The sequence below is a fragment of the Galeopterus variegatus genome, unplaced genomic scaffold (assembly GCF_000696425.1).
Source record: "Galeopterus variegatus unplaced genomic scaffold, G_variegatus-3.0.2 Scaffold1417, whole genome shotgun sequence".
Classification (NCBI taxonomy): Eukaryota; Metazoa; Chordata; class Mammalia; order Dermoptera; family Cynocephalidae; genus Galeopterus; species Galeopterus variegatus.
The window spans coordinates 255,152-266,635 of NW_007727528.1; the positions used below are offsets into that span (position 1 = coordinate 255,152).

Sequence of the window (11,484 nt, forward strand, 5' to 3'; positions counted from 1 at the left end):
ATGTTTGTGGTGTTGGCTCTTGTTTCTGCTGTTAATTGTTGGTCCTCTTTGATTAGGGCATGAACAAGATTAATTTTTTCCTTTCAAATTGATGTGGACGTCTGCCTCTGCAGGCTTCATCTTCAACATCGTCTTGTCCCTTCTTAGAACGAGTTGTAAACTGCTAATTTCTTTGGGGCATTGTCCCCATATACTTTTCGTAAAGCATCAGTGATTTCACCATTCTTCCACCCTTGCTTCACTGTGGATTTGATGTTTATTCTTGCTTCAATTTTAGCAGAATTCATGTTGCTCTAATAGGGACTCTTTTCAAACTGATTTCTTATCCTCCTTAGTGCCTCAAACTAGATCCTGTTCACACACATTATAATAAGTTAGTAAGAGTTTATTTTGGTGCAGAAAATTTTTGCAATCCATGTTTAGCTTTTTTATAATATACATTTTCCATGAACTTTTTGAAGACTCTTTGTATAAACCTCAGGAGAGACAGCGTTTTGATATTTTGCTTTAAATGTAGTCTTATGGAACAAAGTCCATCAGCTTTGCACTTGGAATTTTCATCTAAACTTTTTGATATTTTCTTTTTCTTTTTTCTTGTAGATTAGCCTAACATGGCAGACCAGAGACAGCGCTCACTCTCTACCTCTGGGGAATCACTGTACCATGTGCTTGGGCTGGACAAAAATGCAACCTCAGATGACATTAAGAAGTCCTATCGGTAAGAAGCAAAGCGTGGGCCCCCATGTTCCCCTAGAAGGACACACAAGTTCTCATGTGGTTTAATGTGCATTTTACCAACAACCATTGTACATATATATATTTTTTTTCCTTTTTTTTTGTCTTTTTTCGTGACCGGCAACGGATCGCAACCCTCTGTGTCGCGCCCGTACTGGACCGGGACTGGCAACGGGATCGCAACCCTCGGTGTTTTTTTTTCCTTTTTTTTTTGTCTTTTTTCGTGACCGGCAACGGATTGCAACCCTCTGTGTCGCGCCCGTACTGGACCGGGACTGGCAACGGGATCGCAACCCTCGGTGTTGCGCCCGCATCTCGCTCAGCCAGTGAGCCGCCGGTCTGTATGAGGGATCTGAACCCTCGGCGGGAGCGCCGCTGCGCTCCCAAGCGGCGCACTGTAGCAGTGCGCCACTGGGCTGGCCCCATTGTACATATTTTTTCCTGGCAGACTCGGTATTCATTGGCAAAGAGTTCTGTTACATCTTTGTGTAGTGTGCTCCTTACACACAGTCCACAGTTGCACAGGGAATCGGGATCTGAAACTATCAAGAGACCTCACAGGTACAGGCAGAGCTTTGGAATGACTTACTTGTTTTAACACTGTGATGACAGTGTTTCATCACCCTTGGTGGCCTTCCGATTGACGTGAAGAACTTAACTCTTCTAACAGAGAGACATCATCATTAATGCAGACACTTCAGATAGTCTTCCTTTTGTGTTCTCAGTATTGCATAATTTATTAAACACATATTAAAATGCTGTTATTACACCCCTCTATGCTTTTCACTTTGATAAGTATGCAGTTAGCCGGCTGGGACGCTAGGGGTCGGTAGTAGGGTTTTCCTTGATGCTGTTGAAAGTTAGCAGGAGTGACCGTCCAGGCTGTGCCCAGGCCCTCACTCACCTTGGGTCTCCCTCCTCTGTGGATGGACCAGGGTGGGAAGGTTTGTCCTGAAATAATTGCAGAGATTTCTTTTGACCTTGACATTCTAGAACTCTGGAAAATCAGAAAGTGAAATGGTAATGGGTAATCATTTCTTCCACTGGACCCTCTGATGGATGGTCTGGTAGATGATCATGAAACGTGAGATCAAGATAGAACCAGGAAATGGTTGTGGTTTGCAGGAAACTTGCCTTGAAATATCACCCAGATAAGAACCCCGATAACCCAGAGGCTGCAGACAAGTTTAAGGAGATCAACAACGCCCATGCCATCTTGACGGACGCCACAAAAAGAAACATCTACGACAAGTACGGCTCGCTGGGGCTCTATGTGGCTGAGCAGTTCGGGGAGGAGAACGTGAACACCTACTTCGTGCTGTCCAGTTGGTGGGCAAAGGTAAGGAGAGCAGGTGGTGAGCTGCCAAAGCTCTGAAGGCACTGGGGCATCCCATATCCAGCAGGGTTTCAGACATTAGAGAATCAGTGCATTTGATTCAAATACCATACACTCTTGAGGAGTGGTTTCTGGGCATGTGGCAGTCTTTCCTCCAGCCTGTGTGCTGGGCCGAGGTCTGTAGCTGGCTCAGTGGCCTGCCTGTGAAAAGCCCAGATGCACAGACTCAAAGAGCAAGGTCTCTGCTAAACAAGTTGTGTCACAAAATCGTCTTTTGTGAAAGAGTCTAAGTTCTTTTTTTTTTTTTTTTTTTGTCTTTTTTCGTGACCGGTAAGGGGATCACAACCCCTGGTGTGGTGTCACCCGCACCGCACTCAGCCAGTGAGCGCACCGGCCAGTCCTATATAGGATCCGAACCCGTGGCGGGAGCGTCACTGCGCTCCCAGCGCCGCACTCTCCCGAGTGCGTCACAGGGCTGGCCCGAAAGAGTCTAAGTTCTTAAAAGGATAGAGGTAGTAGGAAATAGGCCTTTTTATCATGTTGTAGATAGGTTTATTATTATTATTATTAAGGAAGACTTATTTGAAATCTAACTTCAGAATCTTTGACTTATGTATTATTTATTTGTTTTATTTTTTTGTTAATGTTTCTTTATTTTCGTATTTTACTGCAAGTGTCTAATGTATATAAGGCCAAAGGGCATGAATTATTCAAAGGCCCTTTGCTGTAGCAAGCCCATCTTTTCATTTTTACTAGTCATCCTTCATTTCCATCTTTATAAATTACTTTTCTTTCTTTCTTTCTCTTTCTTTTTTTTTGGTTTTGGCTGCTGGCCAGTATATGAATTACTTTAAGCAACTGATCTTTCTGTCTCTTCTCTCTTCCCCTTTTGAGTTCTTCCTTTATATCTCCTCTTCTGGGCAAGTGTTCTTAGTGTGACGTGTGCCCTCTGCTCCATGTCCTCCCCCAGGCCCTGTTTGTCTTTTGCGGTCTCCTCACCTGCTGCTACTGCTGCTGCTGTCTGTGCTGCTGCTTCAACTGCTGCTGCGGGAAGTGCAAGCCCAAGGCGCCTGAGGGTGAGGAGACTGAGTTCTACGTGTCCCCCGAGGACCTGGAGGCACAGCTGCAGTCTGATGAGAGGGGTGAGTGCCTGTCCCAGGACCTGTGTGTGTGCGTGGGGTGGAGCCAGAACGGGCCCTGAATGGTGTCAACCTGTCTTGTCAAACAGGAGGGCACTGACACTGTGCCGCGAGTGTTTGTGGTGGCAGCTGGGACTATTGAGGTGTGAACGTGGACACTTGAGGTAAAGCAGGCGCAGAGAGCTGGCCCCGCCCGTGAACTGCGGTAGCTGTAGAACTGAGGGACCAAGAGGTGGGGAGGGCGGCAGGCAGATGGGGAGGGGCCAGGAGCCAAAGGCATGCGGTGACCTGGAGATCAGCAGTAGCCTCTCCCCTCCGAGCATTTGTCCAGGTGACCAAGAGTTGTTGCAGGAGGACCGTGTTGCCGGGCACACGGCAAGGATACTACCCCCATGCGACGAGGTGTGCGTGTTTGCTTTCCAGAGGCCACAGACACACCAGTCGTCATACAGCCTGCGTCTGCCACAGAGACCACCCAGCTCACAGCCGACTCTCACCCCAGCTACCACACCGATGGGTTCAATTAAGTTCAAGAGAAGCTGTGATCAAAGGCTAAATCAGCACCCGGCCACTTCAACCTTAGAATCATGAACTGTAGTCACAGAGATGGGGAGGCATCAGCCCACCTGCCGTGGCCATGTTGGGGGCCCTACCCCTCCTCTATGTCCGCCCGTCCATCGATCCTTGATACATGAAGTGCGTAGCATGCAGTATTTAAAGCAGTGTAGCTACGGTCTTCTTCTGTTTTTTTCCTTTTTTTATAGCATGTAGGGGTTTATGTTCCATGTCTGTGTTGTGGACGTGCCGCGGCATGGCCGCATTAACCGGATGGTGGAGCTGCCTCAGGGCTCTCAGTCTGGTTGGTCCAGTGAGGGTTGACTGCAGCCACCAGCTGCCGCCCGGCCAGGCGGGCTAGGCAAGATCGGGGCTGTCCCTTCCCTCCCTTTACCCTCGGGGGCCTGAGGCAGGTGCTGCATTGCAGAGCTGCACCACCATGTTGGCTGAGGTGTCTGGAGACGGGGTCTGGTCTGCTCTTTGTGCTCCCCAGCTTCCAGGCCGCAGGTAGGACTCTGATCTCATGTCCTCCTGGGCCCCACCAGCGTTATACTCATTTCCATGGTGTTCGTGTTGGGTACAGTTTGCACAGGATCTCTACACCTTGTTTACTTGGTCTCGTGGCAGGGTTTTTCCTGTTGGTAAATTTGTATTGGCAAGTGTAGGAGGATCACCTTCTGAGATTGAAACCACATTCTCTGCTCAGTGTTTCTCGCCTGGGTCACGTGGAGTGTAAGATTCCTGTCTTTGGAGGTGTGTCCCTTGCCATTGTGGGAGAGGCCATTTGTCTACGTTCCTGTACCTTTCCCAGGCTGCCAGCTGGATTGATGGGGCCACGGTTTCTCTTCTCCCCTTCCCCGGGTTATCCTACACCTCTCTTCAAGCACACCTGTCTTTTTTGTAATTCTTTTTGGACCTTTAAAAACCACAAATGGTAGCACCAGCCCAATTAGTCAGAGGGGCTGCAAGTCCAGCTTGTGGGTGGCGCGTGGCTGGCTGTGCCCCGGGAAGCACATGAGTGTGCACCCACACCTGGTACTGGACAGCCCCCAGAACCCTCTCCCTGTGCTGCTGGAGCTCCTTCTGCCCACTTTCCTCTACCTTTGCCCATCATCGATGATTCAGGCATAGCTAGAGACATTAGGTTCCTGAAGAAAGGATTGGCTGGACAAAGGTACTGTCTGGCCTCAGGAGGTTGGCTTCCAGAGAGGCCACAGTGATGCTCTCAGCTTGTCAGCCAGCACCTGGACCACAGAATCCCTTTGTGATCCATTGGACGTTAGTCTCTCTGTCTGTATCCCACATCTATGGGCGGTGCCCTGGGTGGGGGAGCTGAGGAAATGTGGGTGTGATGGCCAAGGGTTCAGAGCTGCCTCACACCCCCCGCACCTGCCCCTGGCCCAGTGGGTGCAGACTCTGGGACCTGGTTTCTCGGAACTTTCCCCAGTGGCGGCTGCTCAGCATCTTCTGAATTTCCAGTAGAGACGAGGAATGAGGAAGGGCAACGTGAGTACAGACCTGGATGTGCTTAGGAGAGTGATGCTAGTCATCAGGCTGCCCTGGGGCAGGTCCTGCATGGGCCCCAGCTGGCTGCCAACACTAGGGCCTGGGGCGGTTTTGTTTGTCCCATCTTTGTTTTTTGTTCATTAAAATGATCATGAAGATGCTAACAGCAAGGTCAAGGGTTTGGATCCCCGTACCAGCCAACCACACACACACACAAAAAAAAAAGATCATGAAGACATTCAGCAATAGGAGAGAGAATGTGCACTATGATATTAAATTAGAAATAACTTGTTAAAGGACCTCTCATGAAAGGATGAGAGATTCATTGTTTGAGCCAGCCTGGGACAAGGGAGGTGGGAAGATGGTAGGGTAGGGCTCTTCCATGCCAACCCAGCCCAGCAAGGATGAAGAACTCAGCCAAAGGTGCCACAGGCACCAGGCATGGCCGGCCGCTGCGATTTTTCTGGGGATAACTTAGGGGGTGAGTTGTTTTTCCCCAGTATGGCTGAGAACTAGGTTCAAGGCTTGGATCTGAGGTAGAAAGCCTCCCATCTGGGGGTCCGCTGTCAGGTCTGTGGGGGACAGTCCTGGCACGCAGCGCTGTGGCTGGGAGACTCCAATGCCCTTTCACTTGTGTTAGAGTGAGCCCCTTGCCAGGTGGCTTTTCAGTCACAGAATCTGACCACTTCTTAGAAACTTGAAGCTCCCCAGGATGGTGGTGTGGAATTGGGAAAAAGCAGCTGGTCTGGAAATGTGTTGGACCCAATTTCTTGTAGAATTTGTAGAAACTATATACATCATGACAATGACAGTTTTCAAGGTGGTGATGGTGATTGCCCAAGGTCCCCAGTACCCCACGACTCCCAGTCAGGGCCCAGAGCTCCTCCGCCGCCTGACCCGAGGTAAAACTCCCCCTTTGCGTCTCACCCTATTGGTTTCAAGGCCCTGTCTTGATTCAAGGAAAAAGATCTCTTGAGTTTTATTTCCCTTTTTTTGAGTGGACTATTTGCTTTCCTTTTAATAAGCAGAGCTGGTTAGTTCTGGGAGGCAGCCTGAGCCCCTTCCTGTCCAAGTGCTAAGGCAGGACGGCTCCCACATTCCCACAGCACCCCTGGTGGCAGTAACAGGAGCACCTCAGCCACTTACTCGGGGTGAGCCTGGTTGTCATCACAGAAAGTTCTGTCAAACGGCACTGCTGGTGTATCGCACAGGGCAGTGCTAGAGTTAGTGTGTGTCCAAGCCCCCTGCCCCATCCCATGAGGGGCACCCACTGCTCTAGGTGCAGGCCGCACTGACTGCTCCCAAGCTGAGGAAGTGTGAGAGACTTGCGGGGCCACTTCATGGAGGCTGCTGCGTGCTGACTTCTGTTTCCACTCGGTGATGTGGTCGTCTTGTCTCCCTTTTGGCTTCATTCTTTTTTTAAACTGCTTTAGATATTACTGCTCAATGCTTGTGAACTTTCCCAGTTCTCTGATGTTCAGTTAATGCAGACAGCTCCCAATGGGGACCTATTAGTGAAAAGAAACCGGAGCTCACGCTGTAGTTAGCAGGAAGTTTCATCTCTGTGTTGGCTGCTGGACTTGGCCACGAGGCTCAAGTCCAGGAAAAGTCTTGCAGAATGAAACGGTCAGACTCTTCTGATGTTCTGCCCTAGAGTTCTGCCAGTGGTGGTGCCTGTTGTCCTTCTGAGCCTGTGGTAGTCTGTTCCAGGTGATCCTCATGCCGGTGCATCCAACAGCACAGCTGGTGGCCTGGGAAGAGGCCCAGCACCTGGGAGGATAGGCCCTGGCATGTAGGCTGTCACTGGAGGGTCCAGAGGCTGTGGACAGAGCTCAGGGTGGATGCTGTCCTTCCTCCCTGGCTCTTGGCACATCCTGCTATGTATGGGGACAGCTTGTGAGGGGCATAAAAAAGTGACTGGTCTCATTCCTTCCCAGTATTCCAAACTGTGAACCCATGTGGTACAGGATTGACCTGTTTCTGTTATTTTGGTTGTGACTCATTCTCCTGTGGAATTGGCAAAAGCTACATTTTTACTGTCCATACAAGCACGGTTTGCGTCCTCACATGCTGTGAGTGTGGGCTGTGATGTGTGTCCGTGTGTACATATGTGTATATGTATATACCATGCAACAGGTGTGTCACATTGCTGCCCAGTGGGGAAGCTACAAGTACAATAAAAGTTGGCTACAGAACGGCCTCTGATTTCTTGGCGAGTTGGGCAGGGACACAAGGTCTCCATGTGGTTCTTCTGGTGGGTAAAAGCGCCCTGTGCATGCGTAAGAGTGCATGTACCTCAGGGCACTGCCGTGGCCCTGCAAGGATCAGGCTTCTGCGGGGTTGACTGTCACAAACACGCGTGTTCCTGGGGGCCCTCTGTCATGCTCACCTGACCCACAGGTGTGTCCTCATGTGAAATCTAGGAGGTGACTGGAAACCCTTTCTTCCCTTGAAACATTAAAACCAGTTTTCTGAGCATCTGATACAATCAGTGACAAAGTTGCATGCTAACGGACAGCCTGGGAAGGGGCTCTGTCCTGGCCAAAGGTTCACACTGAGGGTAGTCCATGTGGGAGGGGCAGGAGCCACACGGCACCATCCTCCAGGTGAGGATGGGCCAAGGTCCTGCAGGTGGCACCTTTTGGTAGATTTTGTTTTTCTGGAAAATGGGGGGTAATGTTTCAAGCTTAGTGAGGGGAGGAAGTTTACACTGAAACATACACGTTGTTTTTAAAAACTAAACACAAATGCATGGAAAGCACTTGTCCATGCGCTGGTTTCATCCCACTGCTGTCAGAGCCCCAGGTTGCCCCTGACCACCTGCACACATCTAACGGCCAGGCTGGAGGCTGCTGCGATGGTTTCGCATCTTGTCCATGCGCTGGTTTCATCCCACTGCTGTCAGAGCCCCAGGCTGCCCCTGACCACCTGCACACATCTAACGGCCAGGCTGGAGGCTGCTGCGATGGTTTCGCATGGTGATCTCCGTCTTGTATGTCTGAATGTTGACCTAAGATAAAGATAACTGTTGTAAAATAAATGTTTTCACTGCAGACCAGGTGCGTGTGTCTTATTTAATGGTCCCTGCAGAATCCTGATTCTGGTGAACCTTGCACTGATGTGGCAGCTGACCTTGGGCCCCTCATGGGTCCTTAGGGCTGGGACCTCACTTCCCTACTGCCTGGTTAAGTTTGGGAGAAGTCCCTCCCCTTTGTTCTGTTTCACCTTCGTCTTCTGAATACCAAGACTGGAGGGAAAGAAAGGGGCCTGTTAGCTATGAGGTGCAGAGACAAAGGTGGTCAGACTGTGGGTGCTGGGACCCTCGTGCAGCATGTCCAGCACCCAGTGGTAGAATCCCTGCCTTGCAGCCCCTGGTTGGCTGCCCAGAGCAGGTAACATCTTACTTGTGCCCAGTGGAAGCCTGTGGCCTTGATAATCACACCAAGCCCTTGGTCTCACTGTCCCCTTCTGTCTACCTGGCTGGCCATCACCAACACCTGCCTGCCTCAGCCTCCAGGAACCTTCTCTGCCACCCCCTCACTGCCTGTTAGTGACCATCTCAGCTGGCCTCATTTCCAGGATGGACAGGCTACAGCTGTTGAGCAGCACGTAGTGGGTACTGTTGGGAATGAGTTCCTGTCTTCTAATGTGTTTCTGCCTGATCCTGGGTCTGAGCCCTCGGCCACACCACAGTCCTCTGTCCTGAGCTGGCAGCAGCCAAGTGGGGTGGGGAGGGGATGAAGGCAGAGGACACCTGGACAACCTGGTTCTGATGCATTCCCTGGAGCTGTGGCCACCACAGCTGGGCCTCTGCTGTGTGCTGACCTGCAGGTAGCTTGGTCTCTGTGTCCACCTCGTGTCCTGGCCACTCGTGCAGGCTTCCCAGGGTTGTCCTGCCCAGGGTAGCTGGACATGTGGCTGCAGCAACTCCTCCACCCCAACTGCCTGCACTGTCCTCAAGCCGGTGGTGACCGAGCTTGTGCCCTGACATCTGTAGGTCCTGTCCTCCCTGCTGTTGAATCTCTCCCAGCCCTCCAGGAGTCACGGTCCCCAGGAGTGTTCTGAGATTCACTTCACCCCACCACCTTGTGGTAGCTCTCATGGCTTTTGTGTCTGTTTTCCCACCTCTGGGTCTGGGCTCCTGAGCAGGAGGCACCACCTGTGCCTAAGGATGTGTGTGTTCCTGGGGGTGCTGTTCAGCACACACTATAGCCGGGGGAGGCCTTGCCTGGGTGCGCCTGGGACCAACCCGAGGCTCAAGCCTGAAGACCCTGGCTTTGAGGTAGGAGAATCCACCCTGACCTAGGAGATCCAGGGGTACAACCGCTTGGCAGACTGCAGGTACCGCCTTCCACACCCTTGTGATTGATGTCCCTCCTGCGGGGCAAAGTGTTGGCTGAACCCTCCCCTTGTACCTCTGCCCCCTCAGAGGCAGGGGTGCTGGGTCCTCCTGTGCCCTTGGTCTTAGCTCAGGGCGAGGCAGAAAGATGTCAAAACTGAAAAGCTGTCTATCTATTTATTTATTTATTTGTTTATGATGACCGGTATTTATTTATTTATTTATTAAAAAATGACCGGTAAGGGGATCTTAACCCTTGACTTGGTGTTGTCAGCACCACGCTCCCCCAAGTGAGCTAACCGGCCATCCCTATATAGGGATCCGAACCTGTGGCCTTGCTGTTATCAGCATCACACGCTCCCAAGTGAGCCATGGGTTGGCCTTTGAAAAACAATTTTTTTTTTTTTTTTTTTTTTAAAGATGACCGGTAAGGGGATCTTAACCCTTGGCTTGGTGTTGTCAGCACCACGCTCAGCCAGTGAGCCAACCGGCCATCCCTATATGGGATCCGAACCCGAGGCCTTGGTGTTACCAGCACCGCACTCTCCCAAGTGAGCCACGGGCCGGCCCGAAAAACAATTTAATTGAAGCTAATTTTTAAGATATTTTGGTGAGAAAAGCAGCATTAAAATACTAATGATAATGTAAAGAAACCTTGAAAGCCTCTATTCAGACCTAAGAAATGTGAAGTAATTAGATTCAGATTTTCCATTAAAGAAAGTAAAAATGACAGCATTGCAGATCAACCTCTACCTCTCCCCCCAGTTCAGTGTCCCTTCCCAGGGGTGGCCGCTAACATTCCCACTCATTTCTGCCAGTGGTTTTCAATCTTATCTACCAGTGTCAGCTGCCGTAAGTACTACGTACCATTGGCTTATAAAGTTTTACGTAAGTTGTACAACACTGAACTAAATCAACTGCAATATGAGTTTTTCATTCAATGTAGATTTTTTTTTGTTCTTTAATCGATCCATGTGGCTGTATCTAGGTCTGGTTCATTCATTTAACTGCTGTATGTGAGTTAATCTCAGCTGGCCCCTGATCTTACTAATTGGTCACAAGGTGTTTAGTTTATCTCTGCTGAACCAAAGCTGCCCCAATGTCGCTGCCGAGAAGCCTGCCCTTGACTGACGCCCACACTGCCCTGCAGAGTCGCCCCTCGGTCTCCCCTCTGCCCCCCACACCTTCCTGCTGGCCTTGGTGTTGTCCAACGTATGTCCTTTGGTCTTCCGAATGTCCTTAACTAGGCGGAATCCATGTTTATTAGTTTCAGTAATTTATATATACTGTTTCTACAGACAAATAGCAAGTAGCAATACGCCTGAACGGACATACAGGTGGCGGGCAGCGTGGTCTGGGGTCCCGGGGCCACACCTGCCTCGCGCCGGCTGCGCACAACCGGGAGGAGCGCGAGGGACCGACCCCCTCCCTTCCCCCAGCGCACGGCGCCCCCCGCGCCCCCCCAAGAGGCTGGTTCCGGGAGCCGGCGGGGCCCGGCCGAATGGCGCTCCCTCTTGCTCGGCGAGCCTCAGCGGCGAGTCCCTCGAGGGCGCAGAGAGGGGCGCGGGCAAGAACGGGGGCGGGGGGGACCCGTATGACCGAACTCGCGGGGGGTTGCGGGGCGCGGCAGGTTCCACGAGACGCGCGTGGGCTGCAGGTCTGGAGAGGCGCTCGGGGTCCTTTGTCACCGCCCGAACGCGGAGCGGCGTCTCCCAAGAACGTGCAGCCGCGGCTCCAGGGGCGTCGGGCCCTGGAGGGCCCCCGCCGGCGAGCGCGCGTCCCCTCGGCCCCAAGTGGGGCTCCGGGCTCCGCCGTGGGAGGCCCTGCGCAGTCACGTGCTGGCGGGGAGGACGGTCGCTGTGGGGCTCCCGCCA

The 11,484-nt window shown here is 51.7% G+C and overlaps 1 protein-coding gene across 2 annotated transcripts; it reads left to right on the plus strand.

The window, feature by feature from the left end:
* Positions 1-604: 604 nt before the first annotated feature.
* Positions 605-8,326, plus strand: DNAJC5 (DnaJ (Hsp40) homolog, subfamily C, member 5). 2 transcript variants are annotated; one of them, XM_008576866.1, is made up of 5 exons: positions 605-718; positions 1,861-2,074; positions 3,042-3,213; positions 3,634-8,047; positions 8,156-8,326. In XM_008576866.1, exons 1-4 carry the CDS (start codon positions 612-614, stop codon positions 3,735-3,737), a joined length of 597 nt encoding a protein of 198 aa, XP_008575088.1. In that variant the 5' UTR covers positions 605-611; the 3' UTR covers positions 3,738-8,047; positions 8,156-8,326. The 2 variants fall into 2 exon arrangements, with proteins under 2 accessions (XP_008575088.1, XP_008575089.1); XM_008576867.1 differs by lacking the exon at positions 8,156-8,326 and adding an exon at positions 3,300-3,374 and having other exon boundaries at positions 3,634-3,718.
* Positions 8,327-11,484: the final 3,158 nt, after the last annotated feature.

Bases quoted from the DNA above. Each gene is read 5' to 3' on its own strand.
- DNAJC5 (XM_008576866.1), top strand. From the start codon at position 612: ATGGCAGACCAGAGACAGCGCTCACTCTCTACCTCTGGGGAATCACTG. The intron at 2,075-3,041 runs GTAAGGAGAGCA...GTCCTCCCCCAG, and splicing joins TGTCCAGTTGGTGGGCAAAG to GCCCTGTTTGTCTTTTGCGG. The intron at 3,214-3,633 runs GTGAGTGCCTGT...TTTGCTTTCCAG, and splicing joins GCTGCAGTCTGATGAGAGGG to AGGCCACAGACACACCAGTC.